General features: G+C 32.8%; 5 protein-coding genes across 8 annotated transcripts in view; 3 read left to right on the top strand and 2 right to left on the bottom strand.

Annotated features, from left to right (window-relative positions):
- The first annotated feature begins 176 nt into the window (after window positions 1-176).
- LOC124452980 lies at window positions 177-5781 on the top strand. The gene is made up of 4 exons (XM_047003647.1): window positions 177-904; window positions 3025-3401; window positions 3878-4324; window positions 4476-5781. The coding sequence occupies exons 1-4, from the start codon at window positions 583-585 to the stop codon at window positions 4800-4802; spliced, it is 1473 nt and encodes a 490-aa protein (XP_046859603.1). The 5' UTR covers window positions 177-582; the 3' UTR covers window positions 4803-5781.
- A 228-nt stretch (window positions 5782-6009) lies between these two features.
- LOC124453319 (solute carrier family 17 member 9-like) lies at window positions 6010-9467 on the top strand. The gene is made up of 11 exons (XM_047004116.1): window positions 6010-6354; window positions 6656-6878; window positions 7150-7249; window positions 7341-7559; window positions 7775-7871; window positions 7996-8083; window positions 8197-8231; window positions 8489-8660; window positions 8759-8788; window positions 8920-9307; window positions 9400-9467. Exons 1-10 carry the CDS (start codon window positions 6121-6123, stop codon window positions 9057-9059), a joined length of 1338 nt encoding a protein of 445 aa, XP_046860072.1. The 5' UTR covers window positions 6010-6120; the 3' UTR covers window positions 9060-9307; window positions 9400-9467.
- Window positions 9468-10373: 906 nt separating this feature from the next.
- On the top strand, window positions 10374-17536 carry LOC124453652 (solute carrier family 17 member 9-like). 2 transcript variants are annotated; one of them, XM_047004459.1, is made up of 9 exons: window positions 10374-10713; window positions 10837-11153; window positions 11221-11454; window positions 11522-11618; window positions 13241-13328; window positions 13434-13468; window positions 13683-13884; window positions 14212-14374; window positions 16237-17536. In XM_047004459.1, exons 1-8 carry the CDS (start codon window positions 10627-10629, stop codon window positions 14349-14351), a joined length of 1200 nt encoding a protein of 399 aa, XP_046860415.1. In that variant the 5' UTR covers window positions 10374-10626; the 3' UTR covers window positions 14352-14374; window positions 16237-17536. The 2 variants fall into 2 exon arrangements, with proteins under 2 accessions (XP_046860415.1, XP_046860414.1); XM_047004458.1 differs by having other exon boundaries at window positions 15925-17536.
- Window positions 15377-21688, bottom strand: part of LOC124453654 (aquaporin-3-like) — a 9580-nt gene continuing 3268 nt past the window's right edge. Inside the window, exons 1-8 of one of the 3 annotated variants that reach the window (XM_047004463.1) lie at window positions 18331-18729; window positions 17577-17670; window positions 17188-17314; window positions 16969-17106; window positions 16647-16765; window positions 16212-16432; window positions 15690-15852; window positions 15377-15561 (exon numbers count right to left, since the gene is read on the bottom strand). In XM_047004463.1, coding sequence (XP_046860419.1) covers window positions 15556-15561; window positions 15690-15852; window positions 16212-16432; window positions 16647-16765; window positions 16969-17106; window positions 17188-17314; window positions 17577-17670; window positions 18331-18392 — 930 coding nt within the window. In that variant the 5' untranslated portion in view covers window positions 18393-18729 and the 3' untranslated portion in view covers window positions 15377-15555. Of the gene's footprint in view, window positions 15562-15689; window positions 15853-16211; window positions 16433-16646; window positions 16766-16968; window positions 17107-17187; window positions 17315-17576; window positions 17671-18330; window positions 18733-19300; window positions 19473-19543; window positions 19765-19896; window positions 20016-20129; window positions 20268-21688 lie in introns of those variants that run through there. The other 2 variants (XM_047004462.1, XM_047004461.1) reach the window with 2 other exon arrangements.
- LOC124453653 overlaps window positions 20437-21688 on the bottom strand; it is a 1937-nt gene continuing 685 nt past the window's right edge. The window contains exons 2-3 of the mRNA XM_047004460.1: window positions 21156-21435; window positions 20437-21007 (exon numbers count right to left, since the gene is read on the bottom strand). Of these exons, the coding sequence (XP_046860416.1) occupies window positions 20640-21007; window positions 21156-21435 (648 nt within the window). The 3' untranslated portion in view covers window positions 20437-20639. The remainder of the gene's footprint in view (window positions 21008-21155; window positions 21436-21688) is intronic.

The following is a 21688-nucleotide window of genomic DNA, read 5'->3' as shown; positions in this document are numbered from 1 at the left end:
TCAAATGATAAATGAACACGTTAGCCAATCCCAGGAGACCATATTGCGACATAAAGATATGCCATGGGCATTGCTAAGATAGCGCGCGAAATTTTTTTAGTACTTACTGTATTATTTATGTCAATAAAATTTCCTTTTCAATAAATGAATGAACAAGTTGTACGTTTTAGGTCACAAAAATTCTTCACATCATGTTTCTATTTTACCTCGACAATTTGCTTTACTTTGCCGCGATCTTATAACGAAACGTCTTAATTGCGTGTTCAATTAATTGCTCGCATAAGGAAAACCTTGAAAGCCAGCTTTATTATACGCTTATAGCAGGTGATAACTTCTCCCGTATTAGCATACAACGGTACGGCTTCAAAAAGCTAAGCGTGTGCGTATCCTTGTATCGTATCCATTATACATTATGTGTTACTGCAAGTGGGCAAATGTCCTTAACCGTACTTATGTGTGGACCTTTTTTGAGCTGTAGCCTGCTTCTTAGAATGATCTGATGCTCGTCATGAGCGTCAGGGTTCGTAAAATAAATAAGAGCTTTTAATTTATTTGCTCTTCAATGGAGGATCCGTTTGAACGATGAAGTTGTCGGGAAGTACAAAAAAATTATTTATACGAGTTGTACTTTTTCTTTTGTATATTGTGCTTGGGGCAGCGATTTTTGTTGCTCTCGAGAAGAACAAAGAAGCTTTGGAAAGGAAAAAGGCAAAAGACTTTGTCAACCGGGGAGTTCACGTCGTCAATGTATCCTTTAACAACTCAGAAGATCTGAAAAAGTTTTTGCTTAGATTTCAGCATGCTTTACATTATGGTTATAACATTGAATCAAAAAACTTCAAAGGAGAGAAGTGGACATATTTGAATGCGTTTTATTTCGTCGGTAATATCGTTACAACTATAGGTAAGGGGCGATAACTATATGTATAATCCTTGTTTATGATCTTGTTGCTATACATCTAAGTGTCTTTAAATCAGAGGATATACTCTCTCATGGCAACCACAATCGATAGCGATAAAAACACAATTTTTGAAATTCAACTTTTTCAATCATCGTTTGAAGAAATGTTTGCAGTGGATGCGTATATAATTCACAAATTATGCGATTGCGTCATTTTGTTGGTTATGATTGTATCGCGTAATATTTTCTGTGTTTTTTGATATTAGCTACCTCCCTCACATAATTTTTCTTATCACCAATGTTCAATATGGGCACTCTAAAAACATATTGAAAATATTCACATTTATATCACAGACCGACGCAGATGTTTTCAACGTGAAAAGAACATGATGCATTTTCTGAAAACGTCTTAAATTTTCCAGCTTTTGAGCAAAGATCAATCAAAAACTATTATTCCTGTAACTGTGTTTGTTGCTTAAAGAACTGTTTAAACTACAACCCACTAAGTTACGTAGGTAACTTGAGTGCGTAGCTACAAGGCCTATTTCTTTCAAAATATACGCGTGTTTAAAAATGAGCTTTTCAATTACCGCATATGAAATAACGATGTCATAATTAGTTTTCCTTGAAGCACATGGGGATAGGTTTACGAAGAATATGGGGTTAAATAATTTCATGATGAACAAGTTGACATACGAAACATTTCCTTTTTAATCAAAACCAGCTAGTTTTTTGAACCCAAACCGAGAAACTTATTTTCAAGATAAAAACATGCCAGTCTTCCTATTTTAATAATTTCTCAAATATTACGTACGTTGAAAACAATCGATTATGAAAAATTGTCTTAAATTGTTCTAAATTTTCTTTCTGCATGTAATAGATAAAAGACTTTGATTTTCTGAAATGAAATATAGCAAGCTATTGCTGTTTCCTCTGTTCCTTGTTCACAACGTATTTTCTGTGGTCAGGTTGCTATAATTGAAATGTGTCACGTTAGCTGAATTACGACATTGAATATTATTAACACTAGAAAACAAGTTTCTTTAAATGTGATTACGTTGTAGCATTTTAGGGCAATATAACTATGTGTTTGAAAATGTGTCTAAATTGCAATCGAACATGGCTATACGTGTAAATTTCTTGCATTTGGCAAATTGATATATTTTTTCAATACATTGTTATGTAATCCAAGGGATTTTGTCTGTTTGTACTTTGTGAATAGCCATGAAATGAATAATGTCGTTAATCAACTGCAACGTCGGACGGGCACTGATGTTGTTTTTAAAACATTTCAGATTATCTACAACATACAGTTAATTGTCGATAATTATTTCGTACATGTTTGCTTTTATTCAATATTCTTCTTCGTATTTTTTTCATTTAAGTAGTCAATGAAGTTCGTGAATAAAAGAAAATGTTTTTTCCTGAAATAACATCAATGTTCAATTTATTCGGAACATTTTATTTAAAAAGTGTTTGTTGCTTCAATCCTGGTATCTACCTGTTATACTAACAATTGACGAAAACGTCTAACGTTAGAAAATTGGAAAGTTTCCAACACAAACTCTGCAAAGAATTATAAAATTTTGGGTTGACAAGAGAGTAAAATTTTACCAGCTCTAGACGGTCATCACCTTTCCAGAGATATTTACATACACGTTTGAACACCTCCAAAAATTTTTCGTGTTGTTGGTTTTGACTGTAAACTTTCTAAAAATTGCCTTAAAGTGTATTTTCGCGGATCTTACGATTTTTCCAGAATGGATAAGCCAGCAAACTGAAAAATAACAAATTTTGTTAATCTTGAACTCTTAGCTGTTATTAAATAATAATGAACAGCCAATTTATGTGTTAATTGAAAATATTGTTACTATGATATTACATTCCCTATGTTCATTGTGAACAAATTGTTTCATTTTATATTTGTTTTATGTGTTCACAAAAACCATATGGGACGACATGGCAACAAAAACCAAATAATATTTTTTAATTTTTTCAAATTATTTCATGTTAATAATGTTGTAATGAAAACTCTTTAAAATATAAAATATTACTCTTTCAATAAAAGTAATTTTTCTAAAAATTATTATGACTTGATAAAGCTTTCGTTTATTTCATTTCAGGTTTTGGTCACATGTCTCCTGAAACAGATGGAGGAAGATTATTTTGCATTGTATTTGCCTTATTTGGTATTCCTTTAACAGCCCTGATGCTACGTTCAGTTGGTAACCGAATCTCCGAATGGATCATTATAATGATCAAACAATTTGATCGACGCGTTTATAACCGTGAAGCAGAAAACGCTGAGTTGAAAAGTGCTGTTATTGCTTTTTGCCTTTTATGGTCAATTATATTGCTACCTGCTATTGCATTTTCCAAAATTGAGAAAGACTGGGGATATTTGGGCTCTGTGTATTATTGTTTTGTTACATTTTCCACAATCGGTTTCGGGGATCTTGTTCCTACAGCGTTACGAGAGCCAAGTAAAGTTGAATCACAGGTAAAAGAACCGTAAAGTACTTAGAAAACCTGGAAATTAGTATTTCGAGTAGACAACGCGAGAGTAGTGAACACATTGTATGTATAACATGAACTAAGCTAACGTGTGCCAGTGTAGGTAGTGATGAATGAACAACAGAGAACGAGAACAGTCTTTACACTATCTAAAATATACACTAAGATAACGTGTTTCAGTGTAGTAGTGATAAATGAACAACAGAGCAAAAACAGTCTTTACACTACCTAAAATATAAACTAAGATAACATGTGTCAGTGTAGTAGTGATGAATGAACAACAAAAAAAAGAGAATGAACAGTCGACACCACTAGTTTACACAAATCACAAAATAAAAACAGAATACGCTTTTATTATAATATAGCCCTCCCTCTGCCATTTTCCGAGCTAATGACGCCACTGCTATAAACGAGATAACAAGGCTCAATCTCTTATTAAAATCATTTGTTTGCCAAATACAGGTGTTCGTTGAGTTCTCAGATTTGTTATATCTCGTAATCGGTCTCGCAATAATGTCTAGTGTTGTTGTCGCGATATCAGGGGTCATCGAGAACAAAACACAAATGCTGGTAGATCCTATGGAAGCGTTTCGAAGAATTGACATGGACAACCTTAACTCAGTTGCCGTAAAAAAACTGGGTTTAAAAATAAACAGACCTGATAATTTGAATGTACGTAATGGAACTGAAGCTCAGAAAGCCAACGATATTCCAAATGGTGCAACAAATAGACGAGGAGTTAAATTTCCCAACTGGTATCATCAAAGATTGCAAGAACGGCATAGCTCTGATAGAATAGATCACGTTGGACCCGCGCTAGTCATCAGTATTGCAAAACAAAAAACATCTAGAAGTAACGACAATTCAAGATCTATGATGAATAGTACACTTGTAAAAACTGAAAACTTGGTAAGAATACAAGTCTACTTAATCTTTATTCATAGTTGGTATTTTAATGAGTATATGACAAGTGTGGTATTTTGTATGCATTATAAACTTAGCTGAGAAAAGTAAAATCTTAAATTTATTTAGTACTTTATATTTAACTCGTTTATTGAAGGAGACCATTGTTTCAGTAAAAGCTGATTCTTCCATATGCTGTCACAGTACATCTCCTCTACCCCCTCCGGTTTTCAAATCCAACAAAGTCACCCCAACGGAAGATATGCCTGTTGGTACTAAGAACGGCATGGTTAACGGAACTTTTGAAACTCTTGATGAATTAGCAGTACAGACAACGGAAGCTGATTTCGAGAGCGACAACGAGGCTAGCAAGATAAGCGAGTTAATGAATGTGTCTAGTGCAACAGAAGAATATGAGTTACGGAATGAGTCTGAAATAATGAATTTAAAGACAGATGTATCGTTCAAAGTAGAGAAGGCTTAAAAGTTCAAAAAAGAAACGGTTTGAAATAAATCACCCACAAGCATGGACCCTTGCTTGCGTTTAACAGTTTTTTTAGTATAACGAGGATTACATTTATAATGGTCATCTTTTATGAAAAATTCTATGTTTTGGCAACTTCAGTTTCTATCGGTCACATCTTAGCAAAATAAAATATATCCTCGACACATTACGCACGATAATGAATGAATGCGCTGTGATAAATGAACATACAGCACTCTAAAGATTTCGGTCCATCTATCTTCAACTGTGCGAGCTGATAACATCAACAGTCCCAAAAAAAATTAAGGGAAAATGAAGAGATCGTATCAATCAATATTCGTCTGCTTTCATGTACGCTGATATTGAGTGAGAACAAATATTTTGGATAAAGCATCATCATTTGAAGGAAAAAAAAAGTTGGCAAAAGCTAAAAAAACAAGATATGAAAAATGTTACTCGGCGTATGGTTGATTAGCAAACAATGACTACAAGTTTCAATAGAAAGTTATCATAAAAAAATCATTCTGAAAAAATAATATCAAAAAAAGAAACTTTATGAAAAACATACAAGTGACAAAAATTATATTTGCCAGCGTCTTGAGATCGAGTTTTTTGTACTGTAAACTTTTTCTTAAAAAGAAAAGTCACTGATTATGAAAAAACTAAACTATCAATGTTATATGTAGAAAAAGAATTTTTGACAAAATTGAGCATTGAGAGAATGTAAAGCAGTTGATCTTTTTTGCAACTGATGGCTAAAAAAATTCTTGTAAGATAATTGAGGACGTCAAAATATATCTACAACATGTACACAAGAATAAAGAGTTATCCAAATAACATTTAGCATAAATGATCACTAAATATCGTTGTACATAGCTATTTATTCAAGTACACGTATTATTAAATTATAATATACTAGTTCAATAATAAATAGACAATGTTGAAAAAACATCTTTGCAATAAAATAACAAGCTTAAAAGATGTAATTTTTCCTTGGTGTATCGACTAAACAAATATATCTCTGCTATAGATGCTATAGATGAGCAAATTTTTAGCATTTGTAAACAACCCTCTCAGATGCTTCTTCACCAATTGATCCAACCTATTTTATCACTGATACTTGACACCAAGAATGTCTGTACTACTTTTTTGTAGATTACATGAAGTTTTGCCGCACCAGCACAAGAATGCAGGCTCGTTATTACAAATGTTCAATAATTGTACTGTCTATCCTGTTATGAATGGCGTAAAGAGTAGAAATGGAAGTCAAATTTATCTTTAAATTCTACCAAGTTTCATCTCTTAATATACATTAAAAATGAGCAGCAAGTCGCCAGACTTCGACATAAAAACTATTGTTGACATTCACGACACAAAAGGAGTCAAAAAGGTCAACGTAGACATAAACAATGTGTATTGGTCAAATAGACAAAGAAAAATATGGGTTATCTCACTTTTTCTTGGATCGGTAATGACCTATCTTACTAGAGTTTCAGGTCCTGTTACTGTGGTCGCAATGGGTCAGGATCTAGGATGGGATAAGACAGTAGCAGTAAGTATTTTGTTGACAAAATATTTTATTTTTTTCAATAGTTAATTTATTTAACACGACAACATTACAACGTATCTAGTTCTAAAATGTGTGGAAAATTCAAATTAATGCTCAATAAAATATTTTTCAAAATGTTTTCATTGTTTCATAATTTACCTTTTGAACAATTTTGACATTTTTTGCCTTTGAACATACGTATGTAGCTTTGTAATGAAATCAATAGACTTCATAGAGCAAAATGTGTTTCATCACTTTTCCTTAACATTACTTGTACCTTTTTTAATACAATCTTTTTTCATAGGGATCAGTTCTTTCGATATTTTTCTGGGGATACTCCTTCACGCAAGTCTTAGGTGGTTGGCTCAGTGATACATACAGTGCACAAAGTGTTCTAGTATATTCATCATTTGCCTGGGTATTTTTAACTTTTATAACTCCTGTTATTGTAAAAACAGAGTATGCTATCTTTATGTCACCTACATCTGCATTGCTTCTTCTGCGTTTTCTTTTTGGTATGTTACAAGGTATGTTTAATGTCAAAATGTTTATATTTACTAGCATTTTTTTAAGAGTATTTTTAAGGAAATCTACAGCATTATATTAAAATTATATCTATTGATATTTTAAGTCAAAGAAAAATATTACTTTAATGAATAAAATGTAAAAAGACATCGCATAGAAAGTTGCTATTTTAATTTTTATGAATGTGATCATATTCTGAAATTCTTTTCTTTTCTCCACAATACATTGTTAATTTAACTGTTTTAAACATTATATGAGTAATTTTATTTTTAGGTGTATATTTTCCAGCATGTTACAGTTTGTTAGGAAAGAGAATTGCACCAAAAGAAAAATCATTATGTACAAGTATTGTGGCATCAGGCATTTCAGTTGGGTTAGTTGTATGGGATGTCCAATAAATCATTTTCAACATTTACGTGTACATAATTGTCATAAATTTATACATGTCTTTTTTTAAATTGTAGATCTGTGTTCTCTGGTATATTCGGGTCCATTTTAATGGCATTTTACAATTGGCATATGGTTTATTATGTGTTTGGTGGAGTCAGTTTTTTATGGTTATTATTGCTGAAATATTATGCTTTAAATAATGATGTTAGAGAGGCAAAGGATGTTTCTTTTGTGAATCGCAAAGAAGATAGGTCTGTTCCTTGGAAAATGATCTTCTCAAAACCTGCCATTTGGTAAGTGAACCATAAGAAAAAAGGTGAATTTGGAGGTACACCATTTTGTTAAGATAATCTTTGATGTCATCATGAAAAAAGATGGCCAAGATTTTGCTGAAGAACAATTTTGATACAGATAAATTTTTTTGATGAAATATAGTAAGAATATAAGATTGGGCAAATTTAATTCAAAATGTTTAACTAACATCTTGTTCATTTTTTGTTGTTCATAGGGCAATTATTGTTGCAGCATTTTGTCTTGGTACTTGTTTTGATATGCTTTTTGCTTGGATGCCTACATATTTCCATGATAATTATCCAGATAGCGAGGTATTATGTATATAGATATATGTATAAGATAATATGACAACTCACAAGAGGAAATAATTTATAACTGATGTTGATACTTTGCTTTATTCATTTTTACAAGTTTTGTATCATCTTTGATCTATAGGGTGTCATATTTAATGTTGTTCCATGGATAGGACATCCACTGATTGCTATAATATCTGGACAATGTGCTGACCACATGATTAAATCAGGTATGAAGAAATGTTTATTGCATCTCTATGTTGTGCTTTTTTAAATAACCATATTTTGGCCTTTTAATTATTTATAAAATCCCTCAAAGTGTGTTTGATTTTAAAATTTACAGGATACACAAACACTTTTGTTCGAAAATTGTTTCAGGTAATAATAATTCTTTTCATGTATTGTTGACAAACAAAAACAATTACAGTTATATCACTAAATACAACATTATTGTCTAAAATTGTAACTTCCTCTTGTTTTGTTCACATCACATTTGTCTTTCTTTGTAAGAACTGTTATGAAAATCTTTATATTTTTCTTTATTTTTATTTTAAAAATTTAACTGTGTTCACTAAGTAATGAATGTATTTTATGAAAAAAGCTCTTAATTCTTATTTTGTATTTGTATTTTTTAGTCCTTTGCTCTATTGGGCCCTGCCATAGCTCTGTTACTTATGAATTATGTAAAGAGTTTTTGGAACGCAATATTCTTAATGACTGTAGCTGTTTCATTTTCTGCTTTTAACGCAAGTGGGGCAAATGTTAATGTTCAAGAGGTTGCACCAACTTATGTTGGTTTTGTTTACGGTAAGAAATACTGAAAGTATTGGCTGCAATATAAGATGCTTATTTGGTGGGAAAAAGTGAACTTTCAAAATTATTGGGGTTTTTTTCTTACAATTTAGGTGTTATGAACACAATGGGATCAATTCCTGGTAGTTATAAATTATGTGTAGTTTCTAATTGTTTATGTTTATAAAATAAAGTAGTCTGTATGAAACTATCACATAAAATAAATTACTTTTAGTTTTATATCACATCTCATTGATTGGTTTTTCACATTTAGGCTTTATTGGCGTATACATTACTGGTTATATACTCGAAACGACGGGAGATTGGGCACTTGTATTTCAAGTAACAGCATTGATATCTGTTATTGGATGGGTGATATACTTTATATTTGGATCGTCAAAACGGCAAATATAAGAAATCCACATAGATGCTAATAAAAATGATGTCCTGTTTGAATGATTTAAATATTTTTTTGACTCCACGTACCACATATGGCTCACGTGGTGTAACTCAACGTACCACATATGGCTCACGTGGTGTAACTCAACGTACCACATATGGCTCACGTGGTGTAACTCAACGTACCATATGGCTCACGTATGACTCACGTACCACATATGGCTCACGTGGTGTAACTCAACGTACCACATATGGCTCACGTGGTGTCAACGTACATATGGCTCACGTGGTGTAACTCAACGTACCACATATGGCTCACGTGGTGTAACTCAACGTACCACATATGGCTCACGAGGTATGACTCCACGTACCACATATGGCTCACGTGGTGTAACTCAACGTACCACATATGGCTCACGTGGTGTAACTCAACGTACCACATATGGCTCACGTGGTGTAACTCAACGTACCACATATGGCTCGTGGTGTAACTCAACGTACCACATATGGCTCACGTATGACTCACGTACCACATGGCTCACGTGGTGTAACTCAACGTACCACATATGGCTCACGTGGTGTAACTCAACGTACCACATATGGCTCACGTGGTGTAACTCAACGTACCACATATGGCTCACGGGGCATGACTCCACGTAACATATGGTTTGACTCCATGTACCTATGTGAATATGTTTAGATCAAACAAGATTTTGATACAGCAATGTTTGCTGAATTTTAAATTGTAGTATAGCTGCTAGAACACTGTCACTGGTTTGTTTTTAGTGTAAATATTTTGATATGACTGTTAGGAAATATCGTAATTATGAATAATTGAGTGCAAAGTGAACAAAAAAATTTTAAATTATGATATGAATTTTGAATATTAAAGATTGTGATTTTTAAATGTATATGTCATTGATATGAAATACGTGTGAAATTAGTCTTTATTTTTGATTGTTTTGAAGTCTGTATAGTTTTTTATAGTTGACTGTTTCACCTCTCAACTAGAGTTTATTATTCATGAACATTTGTTTGAACTTAACGCGTAAAAATGCCCGAGATATAATCGCTTTCATATCATTGATCTATATGTCTTGACTGCACTGGATGTTAGTTTCAAGGTTTTCAAAAACATTTCTTCACTCTTGTGTTCTATTTATGTTTTAATTGTTCCGAATATAGATGTGTATGACGTTTAAATGCATAATATTACAGAACTCATCGATATTGTTATTATTTGATTACCAAAATAATCGCATTGCGTACCTATTTTTAGACACAAAAATACTTTTCATACAAACCTTATATAAAGTAACGATTAGACGCTGTGGAGTAGACGTGTCAAGTGTACCACATTTCAATATGGTGTACGTGTAATATAAATGTTCATTATAAAATTTTTACATTTTCATATCAAAAGCCCTCATACGTCGTAATCAATAAGTTCAATATTGTTTTTCATGCAAAATGAGTTGAACAACTATAAAATGGCGTCTAACACAGGGCAAAAAATCTCCGAGACTGATAAGTATTGGTCAGCGAGGGAAAGAAGGGCTTGGACCTGGTTTTATTTTTTGGTATGACACTTTTATTCATGTGTCGAACAGTTGGACCTGTCACAATGTCAACATTAGGAAAAGAATTTGGTTGGAATAAAGAAATTCAGGTTTATTTGTTTATATTATGACTCAAAACATCACCATGTTTAAATTTCAAGTTTTCTTTTTGGCTTTCGAAACATCATAGTATTTTCTTCTGTATATCCCAATGATTTGAATCATTATTTTAGGGCTCAATTCTCTCAACATTTTTCTGGGGAGCTGGAATGAGTCAAATTGTAGGAGGATGGTTGAGTGATATATGGGGTGGTGAACATATTTTATTTTGGTCTTGCTTATCCTGGATCTTACTTACATTATCTACACCATTAATGATTCAAACTGGAAAAGTCATATCCTCAGCAACTATTTATATGTTAATAAGATTTTTCATGGGATTCTTTCAAGGATGTTTTTCTGGTGCAATGGCCAGTTTGCTCGGAAAACATCTTGAAACTATGCACAAATCTTCAACAAATGGATTTATTAATTCTGGTGCTTGTATTGGGTTAGTGAAATTATTTTTATTGAAAAGACATTAACTGCTATGTGTAATAAGATTTTTGTTTTGTTAGGTCCGTCATGATTGGCATAACAGGCTCATTACTTTTAGATAATGCTAATTGGGTCAGTGTATTTTATTGTGTTGGAATTGTTGGTTGTGCTTGGTTAATTATTTGGAAATTTACATTACTCAATAATAATCACAAGTTGGATATTGGTATTGTGGAAGCTGGCCTTTTATCAAAAAATAGTAATCGTTTTTTTTCTGTACCTTGGCTTGCTATATTATCTCATTGTCCATTGTGGTAAGAATATGTAATTATTATTCAGTCAATAGGATCTTGAATTATAACATGCCAATATACTTTTTAGGGCTATGATTGTTGCTAATGTATCAATATCAATTTGTTTTCATGGTTTATCTACTTGGCTACCTACATATTTTCATGATACTTTCCCACAAAGCAAAGTAGGTTCAATCTCTTTGACATAGACATAGTGAGAACATGACTTATTGTTCATATTTCGATAGGAATGGATTTAGGAGAGGGTTGTGGAGGTGTGTGCACCTTCTAGCCTTGACTAGATGTGCTCTGAACGGTTGTGCACCTTCTAGCCTTGACTAGATGTGCTCTGAACAGTTGTGCACCTTCTAGCCTTGACTAGATGTGCTCTGAACGGTTGTGCACCTTCTAGCCTTGACTAGATTTGCTCTGAACGGTTGTGCACCTTCTAGCCTTGACTAGATGTGCTCTGAACGGTTGTGCACCTTCTAGCCTTGACTAGATGTGCTCTGAACAGTTGTGCACCTTCTAGCCTTGACTAGATGTGCTCTGAACGGTTGTGCACCTTCTAGCCTTGACTAGATGTGCTCTGAACGGTTGTGCCCTTCTAGCCTTGACTAGATGAGATGCAAAAGGTGCCCGTTTCCCAACAAATACTGATTTACCAGACAACTGAGCAAAAGCAATTGTGATCAGCATTAAATAGAGCCTCCTTTTTAGAATCCCTCATTGTAAAAAGGTAACAAAATTTAACAAAAAATGTCTTACATGGTACAGCAACAAGTAAACACCTAATTCTTATCACTACTACACCACCAACACAATCCACCCCCCACCTTACACAAAAACCTTTTTGGATCTATCAATGTCAAAGCATGATATATTGTTTAAAGTTTAATACATTTTCAAGGCTTTTACTCTATAATTTTGTCTAACTTACCCATTTAATTATTGATTCTAGTTTTATTGACCTTCAAAGAAAATGCACAGGTGTTATTTTTTGAAATAACTGTAATCGGGACGACGGCGTCATGTATACGTCATGTATACGTCATGTGTACGTCATGTAACACCATGTGTACGTCATGAACGTCATGTGTACGTCATGTAACGTCATGTACGTCATGTAACGCCATGTGTACGTCATGTAACGTCATGTGTACGTCATGTAACGCCATGTGTACGTCATGTAACGCCATGTGTACATCTTGGTTTCGAGGCAAAACGCCTCTTAAACGCACTTTCACACAAACTGATGAAGTATCAAAGCTGTAACTTTCACATATGTTTTTTTCACTGACGTTAAATTCTGCCTTAATCTAAAGAGTAACATATGTGTTGTATGAGAAGAGTTCTTCAACATACCTCAGGTCTTTTTACTTCATCTACAAATATAACTAAATGTAGGTCACTACGACACGCTCCCTGTGTATCATCCCGATTTTGTGACGTTTTAGAAATTTTTAATCGATTGAGTTTTGTTATGTGATGTGCTTTGACGGCTTTTCCAATATCGTTTGATTGCCATAACGAGTAACTATGTAAATACAAAACATCAATTATGAAATATTGTTGTTTCGTTTAAACGTTATTTATCATGTATGAGTTATTAAATGATATGTCGAAAGATAGAGAAGTGTGCTGAAGAGGTCCAGACAAAATTCTTATTTACGAAACAATCAAAAGAAATTGTCATGAGTGTTTAATGGAGCATACTTTAAAAAATCTCCTGTAAATAGCCACCAATATTTAATCTAAACTATCATACTCCTCTTAACAACTATTCTTCTTTTTTGATCAATTTCAGGGTTGGATATTTAATGTTATACCATGGTTAATCAACTCACCTTGTGCTTTTATTTCTGGAATATGGGCAGACCATTTCCTGCAAAAAGGTTCGTCATTTTGTGTATGTTTGTTGTGTGTTTCATAAAACTAAAATATTTCTCATTAATGAATGGAAATGATGTCAAATCTGTGAATTTTACTTTTATCTATAGGTTATTCTCTGACATGTGTCCGCAAATTTTTTAATGTAAGTTTATATACATCTTTGTGTTAAAAATTGTCGTTTTAACAATTATTTTTTCTATGGTTGATGATGGGAGCCTAAAGCATGAAACAAATTTGTTTTAATATACTGAAGCAGTTGTCTGATATTTGTGATGATTATTGAATTATTTTGCTAAAAACATGTAAAAGTTGTTTACATTAAATCGTATTAAAACCGATGATTTTTTTTAATTCAGGCTTTGGCTCAGCTTGGTGCTGCAATTTCTCTCATTTTATTAAGTCGTTGTGAATCTTTCCCTCCAGCTCTACTTCTTATGACGTTTGCGATAGGCATGACTGGATTTACAAACGCAGGAGCAATGGTGCTACCGCAGGACATCGCACCAGAATACGCCGGCTCTGTTTCTGGATTTTCTCAAACTGTGTCTACATTATCTGGTGTGTATATCCTATATTGCAGAAAATATGGAGTAAATATTTTCAAAATATAAAATCAGTTTTAAAAGATGCAAGAGTTGGCATAGAATCTTTGAATTTGTATCACTTTATTTGTGTCTAAATTGTCTCAGAAGTAAATAAATAAATACATATATGTTGTTATCGAAAAAGGTGAATTTTCATTATCTGGTATATTTTGTTTCCCCGTAGATACTAGTTTGCTTGGTAATGTATTATGATCCCAAAAGATAACAGAAAACATAATTAATTATTTAGTACTATCATTGTCATATGGTTATCAATTAATATGTTGTGTTGTTGTTATAGTGTTTGGTGCAATTTATTTTTCTGGTCAAGTATTGACAGCATCTCATAGTTGGTCTCTTTACTTCAATTTTGTGGCAGGAGTTTGTTTAACAGGCTCCATTGTGTTTACAATATTTGCCTCTGCAACTAAAATTACTTGATGTCCCTGAAGGAAAATGAAACCGTAAGTTTTAACTTGAATTTTTGTCGTTTACTGATAAAATAGTTTAGTCATATCATCTCTGCGCGAACATTTTATGAATGCTCACTTAAAATTCAAATTCTTCAAACGAAATATTTCAAATGCAGGAAAAGTCTGTTTATAATGACTAAATTTATCTCTAAACCTACATTTCCTTCATCGTTCAAGTATAATTTATATTAGTATCAAAAAATAGACAAGTACAATACATAAATATGAGTATATCGGCAATAATGATAAATGCATAGATATTGATAAGTATGTAGTTAAGTATTGCCGGATAGAGACGTCGACTTATATGATTAATGATAATGAAACATGTTTTGAAAATAGCAATATAATATGAAAATTGTAAAACATGTTTTAAAATTTATTTTTATGAGAGGTTTAAATGGATAAAGTTGCTTGTTTAAATACAGTAAATTTCACAAATACGTACCTTACAGCACTCATAATATAGATTTAATGCCAGTTATTGCGAGCAATTAGATACATTTGCAAAACCTTAGCCGAAGAAATTTAAATCTCGGTTTTTGTGTTTTAAACATCAATATTAAAGAAAATTATTTTTACAAGGAAGGAGATCTTTGCACCGCAGAATATCATATTTTACACAGATCTAGTCTGTAATACGACACTTTTATAGATAATCAGACTTGGTTTAATATTGCTCCTCAATAAATACGGTCAATATTATAGTTTATTGTATGATATTGACTGGTATTTAAAGCTTCAGTGGCGCAGTAACATTTCATCGTAATTGCCTTCCACCGCTTACGTATTTGCGAGTTAGATTCCTGGGGCCAAGTAAATTGGAACTGGTCAATTTGGGATGAGCGGATTTTCTCCAGGTGCTCTAGTTTCCTCCCTTTGGGAAAGGTGGTCTTAAGGCTGCTTGGCAAACTAAATTAAAAATATATTTATAAGTATTGAATGTTTCTTTGCCAATGAAATTGAGTGTTTGAATTAAACGTGCTACAGAAGTATTTTCTTGTTATTTATTTGAGCATTTCGTGCAATCATCAAATTACAAAAAATTTTACATCTAAATTTATAGTCTCTACGCATTAGATCTCATCAATTACATTGACTACCAGTAAAAAATGCATTTCTCTTTTCTTGATAGACCAACTTATTAACTTGCTCTTCTGAGGGTAAACGCTTTATTTCTGCAAAATTCGATACAACTTAAAATAGAGAAATCTGGGATTTTTTACATAATTATTGTTGATGTATTATCATCACAAATTTCTCAAGTCATTTGTAATACTATAAAATTCATGGTTGTGTAAAATACCTGAATGGTGTCGATTGCAATTTGTTCATTATCTGTGTCAATTTTGTTTTTCTTTGTCTCCGGCTTTCGATGAATTTCTACAGTTAATACATACAAGTATGCGCCCGCGATACCACCTAGACTGCAGGCAACTGGTGGAATCCAAGACCAATTATTATGCGCGCTATAAGAATAGATAAATATATGGTTTTATGAAAGTAAAATATGAACCCATGGAAATAGTTTCTTTATCTAGGAAAGTCTCCTACCTACAAGGAACTAGACAATTATATCGACTACTAAATCTTTTAAGGCACAAATGCTAACTTTTGTTTCACTGAAGAAACGTTTGTAAATTTTTATAAACTTTACGAAAGAGCGTTTGTAAATCACAAAAAAACTACGATGCTCTTATGTATCTTGGAAAATTTTTTTAGACATCTCATACACACTTTAGAAATTCGATCGTTTTAGTTCTTTAATGAGAAATGAAACAGTTGATACAATAGGACGTTTTGACAGTAATTTACATTAAAATCTTACGTGAAAACTTCCTTCCCCCATCCAGCCATTGCAGTGAATATCCTTGGTCCCAGATCTAGTGCTGGGTTGATTGGACAACCGCAATTGTAACCGAATGTCATTCCAATTAGAACTACAACTAATCCGATGGCGATGGGGGCCAAGCCAGCAGTTGGCTTACTTTCGTTCTTTTTGTCGACAAGCGCAAAAATAAGTGCCAAGAGCATTGCTGTACCAAAGAACTACAGCAGAAAAATTAATGTTACCTTTACGAAACGCTTATATGTTCATATAAAATCAAAGCATTTTGTTGAATGTCTCTAAGCTAGTTCGTGATATTTTTCCCAGATGATTAAAATTGTAAATGAAAAAACTGTGTACTTTAACAACACAAGTTTGTGAAGGAAGATGTTTATATAACAATGCGACCTAGTAAAGATGTTTATGAAAAAATACCTGATCGCAGAATCCAGTGAAGTTGCTCACGAAGGGTTGAGGAAATGAAGTAAAGATCCCAGCTGTACCATTTGGCCCCAGTACCCGTCGAACTCCTCCGTCATAATGATCGATTGCATCTAAAACATAAGAAGCTCTGTTAATGATGTGTTATAATAAGTAATGTTTGAGGTGATGACAAAAAATAAGTGACAAAACTTTTTACCTACTAATTATTGTGAAAGTACCAAGAAAAATGAAAAAAAGATAACTAAGGGAGCTTGAAACAATTTTTGCCAAGCCCATTGTTCAAGCTCAACCAATCAGTCGAATACATATTTACCATGATATAAAGCGTAAGCAACAGCTGCCGATGTTATCGATCCGAGCATTTGAGAGGCAACATAAATTGGTACTTTACTCAGTGGAAATCTTTGAACTGATGCGAATCCCAAGGTCACAGCTGGGTTTATATGACAGCCTGTGAATTGTGTTGTAAATTGAGTTTAATTTAATGAGTCTAGATGTTGAAAGGTGTTTCTATATTTATAATAATTTTTACCTGATATGGCCAGTGCCCAGTATAAAGCCATTGTCAACGCTATTGTTCCGGTTAAACTGGTAGAAAGAGAATTACCAAGGGTACCATTGCTTAAAGTTGCTTGTGCGCTTGCGCCAATTACAAACACCTAAGTATAGATCTGTTGATATATATCATGTGGTTCTTTGTCGATGTCCTCTCAGCAAGTATATTCAACAATATTTGTCATGTTCTTTACATTCATAATATTGATACAGGTTAATTTCATGTTTATTTTTGTCATAAGTAAATTACTTTTTTTTGTCAAAAATGGAATTAATATGTGACAAATAAATAAATATTGGTATAAATATATGGAATTTGACATTTATATAACGGAGTATACTTTAACATAAATACATGTTTTTTACCACAAGAATGAACATTCCCATAAATTCTGCTAACGCTTCTCTAAACCATTCTGGTGTCTGGAACTTAAATCGTTGTAGAAATCTTGGCAGGTCGCTTTAAAAATATAATATAACTACTAATGTATACTTTCGGTACGCAACGTTTTCATATGTAATCTAAATCATTATAAAAAATTTATCATATTTGGTTTCAAATGTGTGAGCTTAAATTGAAAATGTTGTTTTATTTATGGCTCGCATGGTTTACTCTACTTTGATCTCTGCTCCTCCTGCCTGAGCAAATTTCATGTCATGAGGATATCACCTGTCTGAACACCAAAATATAACCAACTATAGTCATTCATGTTATTTATGTATTTTAGCGACACATTTTAATATCATTCGTAGTCTCTAAGTAATTATGAATTTTTTTTCGTCTATTTTGTATAAAATGTTTGCTAACTGAAGTTCAACGATAATGTTTAAAATCATTTGTTTCTTATGTTAACGTTGATCTCGTGAATTACAACAGGCATTGTATTTCACTTTAAAATATGAAATGAGTATTTTCTATTAATGAAATATTTCTCCAAAATTCTCTAAAATAGTGTGTTCATTTGCTGACGTAAATTTACTAAATTTTTTATGTCTTATACATTCAGTTGCATGTTGCAATTATGATTTCTAATTAATACATTGGTTACAACAGAAATGACAAATACCGTATCAAACACATTAAATCTTCATTAATATACATATAGCTGATCTGACCTACCTTTCAGTCAACTCGTCTATTTCACCAATGAGTTCATCTGATTTGTTGTCATCATTTTTCATCTTTTAATCTTTCTTTTTTTACAAGGACAAAATTGTTTTACTCCTCAATTCAATATTGTTGCTCAAATTAATTTATTTCAGCTACAAATGGTGGATATTTTAAAAAAATTCTAGATAGAAGATATAGTAGATATATGTGTTTGTGTGTACTTGCACGACACAATGATACTTTAAACTACATGTCATTGACAATATACGTGATCTATGTATGACGCAGTCCAATTAGATTAGTATATAGACAGTTTACGTTGCATTAATTATAGGTTTTACATTAAATCTTTCTATTGATGACAGAAATACTTGTAATTTTGAGGTCGTTTTCTTCAACAGCTTCTCAATTCTAGAAAATATGACGTTCATTTTTTAAAAATCAACTGGCTCAAGTTGTTAATTTTTGTCTGTGATTACATTGAAATCTGGAAATTAAATGCATATAAAACTATCTCTCTGATAATTTAATAATGTAGTTTGGCATTGTTTTTTCGCAAATCGTTTATATTGGAGTATATTGTCAAATCTCTTGTCAGCGGACAGCCTCGGACTACAACGTAGTTAGTGTCTGCTTAAATATCCGCTTCCAAGAAGTAATCATACCTAAAAGTACGATTTTCAATAATTGCGACCGACAGCTGGCAAACTCTAAAAATTACGTCAGAGTGCAGGCTTGCCTTTTGAACAAATAGCGCGTAGAACTCGCTGTTCATTTTCTGAATATTTCATACCCCTAAAAATGTTCAAGCGACCTCTCGTTTGTAAATCTCATACAATGTAATTAAAATAGTTATTCTATTCATAAATTTATAATTTATGTCACAAATTTTCATGCGGTATATTAAAGTTTTGTACATCATAAATTTGGCCATTTATATTGTTTTGCTAATTTAACGCTTATTTCCTTGCTAATTTACCTGAATTCTCTCCATTGCAAAGTCTTTGTTATTTTTATCGTCAATTTTGTTAATTCTCTCTGGATCATGGTGAATTTCCGGAATTTCCGCAGTGAATACATACAAATAAGCGCCCGCGATACCACCCAAACTACCAGCTACTGGTGGAATCCAGAAATAATTGTTATGTGCCCTGGAGGGAATTAGACAAATAAAGAAATAAATCTTGTGACAAAAATTGATCAAAAATTTCAAAGTTCCTACGTGAAAACTTCTATTCCCCATCCAGCCATGGAGATAAATATTCTTGGACCAAGATCTCGAGCTGGGTTGATTGGATAAGCAGCATTGTATCCGAACGTCATTCCAATTAAAAACACAATGAAACCTATTGTGATTGGAGTCAACTCTGGACTGGGTTTGCTACTGTTCTTTTTGTCGACGAGCAAAAAAATAAGAGCAACTAACATTGCTGTACCAAAGACCTGAATAAAATAGTGAAAAATGGTTGCAGGAATTTCTCGTTCAACCTAACATACACATGATATCACAGAAAACAAAGGGGGTGTTAAATATTTACTGATCAACCATTGATGGCGAGAAAAAGCTGTAAATACCTGGTCCCAGAATCCGGTCATGTTGCTCACGAAGGGTTGAGGAAATGTAGTAAAAATCTTAGCTGTAGCATTTGGCCCCAGTACCCGTCGAACTCCTCCGTCATAATGATCGATTGCATCTAAAACAGAAGTACTATCTCGTAGATATTTTTATGTTCTTAAGGAAAAAGCATTTTAGAAGAGCATAATGTCGCCGGTTTTAGTGATTATTTTATTTGTTCATATATTCTTACCATGGTAGAGAGCGTAAACTAATGCTGACGACATTATTGATGACAACATTTGCGAGGTGATGTATATTGGTACCTTCCATAGAGGTAATCTTTGAACTGATGCAAACCCCAGGGTTACAGCTGGATTAAGATGAGCACCTTTGAATAATGAAAATATCATTTTATACTGGTGTAATGTGATCATCGACTAATTTAATAAAAATAGCGCGATAACGTGTTGAGTTTTTAAGAATTTCCTTCTAAGTCATTTATGTGTGAATAAATATTTTCTTATCAAATACAGAAAATAAAGAATGTTCATGTTATGTCAATGGTACATTAAACTTTCATTTTTCAAAACATTACACTCCATTACATTACAACGAGTTATATTTTTAAGCACATAAACAACCATACTATCTATAAACAACTAAAAACTGTCATATTTTATGAACAACTAATTTTAAGTAAACCGAGTACTTTTTCTGGATTGCTAAGTGCTTCAAACGTCAATATTCTAAGTGTATTTTGTTAATCGTTTTTCATATCATCATATAGTTCATCGATGAATTCATCAATTCCAGAAGCAGTGTCAGACAAATATTTTTCAGGTATTCGCTTGGATAAGAAATCACCAGTAAATGTACCAAGAAGCATTCCCACAAAAGCACCAACAAATGGTATGGGTATGAAGAATTGACCAAGAACCATTCCTCCAATGCTTCCTCCTGAGCGACATAAAAAACTTATGAATGCATCGATAACTTCTTTGATAAATCCTTTTCTCTTCGTGATCAGCAGTCCATCGTCCCATTTCCTTTTCGATTCCTTAATTTTCTTGTACAACATAAATGATTCAACCAATATTGTCACTGAAATTCCCAGTATCGACCCTAGACCTGTATGTAGAAATGAAATTTTGCTTTCCTTAAGATGGTCGGCGTGAATGTGTTTGTGCATACACAAATGTATAACTAAGAATCATCACTAGCCTTGAATAAATTGATGGTAAAACAAAGTTTTCAAACTATTGAAATTGGTACGAACCTGAAAGTCCACCTTTTCCAATGCATCCTATATCATTTCCAAAACATGTACGACCCAAAATCTTTTCCGGAATTTCTACTCCTATTTTGGGCAATTGTTGCAGACATTGGTAGGCAGTTCGTGTTGTGCTTTTAAGATAATCAGTGATAAAGGAAACTAAATTGGTTGCTTGAAGACTGATGTTTATATCACATAAACACCACATCACAAAACTTTCACAATTATTTTTTGCCAAATCGTAGAATTTTTCGTCTTTTCTTTTTCTTGCTCGAGTTACCACCTGTTGATAACAAATTGTTTTTGTTTTGACATAGTTTGCAAAAAAACATATTGAAATCATATGTTGACAAGTGTTGTAGTGTACGGCTACTCTTCAAAAAGTGTTTGACTGGGTTTGGTGAACCCTCCCCCCCCCCCGGCATTATTTTTGGAAGATCGAAACAATTCTCAATATAAACATTTCGTATCAAATTCATAAGGTGTTCAAGTCATTTTTATACTATCTTCTTTGTAAAATTTTCTCATTCCAAGTC

Source organism: Xenia sp. Carnegie-2017, unplaced genomic scaffold (assembly GCF_021976095.1).
Source record: "Xenia sp. Carnegie-2017 unplaced genomic scaffold, XeniaSp_v1 HiC_scaffold_25, whole genome shotgun sequence".
Lineage (NCBI taxonomy): Eukaryota > Metazoa > Cnidaria > Anthozoa > Malacalcyonacea > Xeniidae > Xenia > Xenia sp. Carnegie-2017.
Note: the sequence above shows the minus strand (reverse complement) of the source record. Positions and strands in the feature narration are given on the sequence as shown.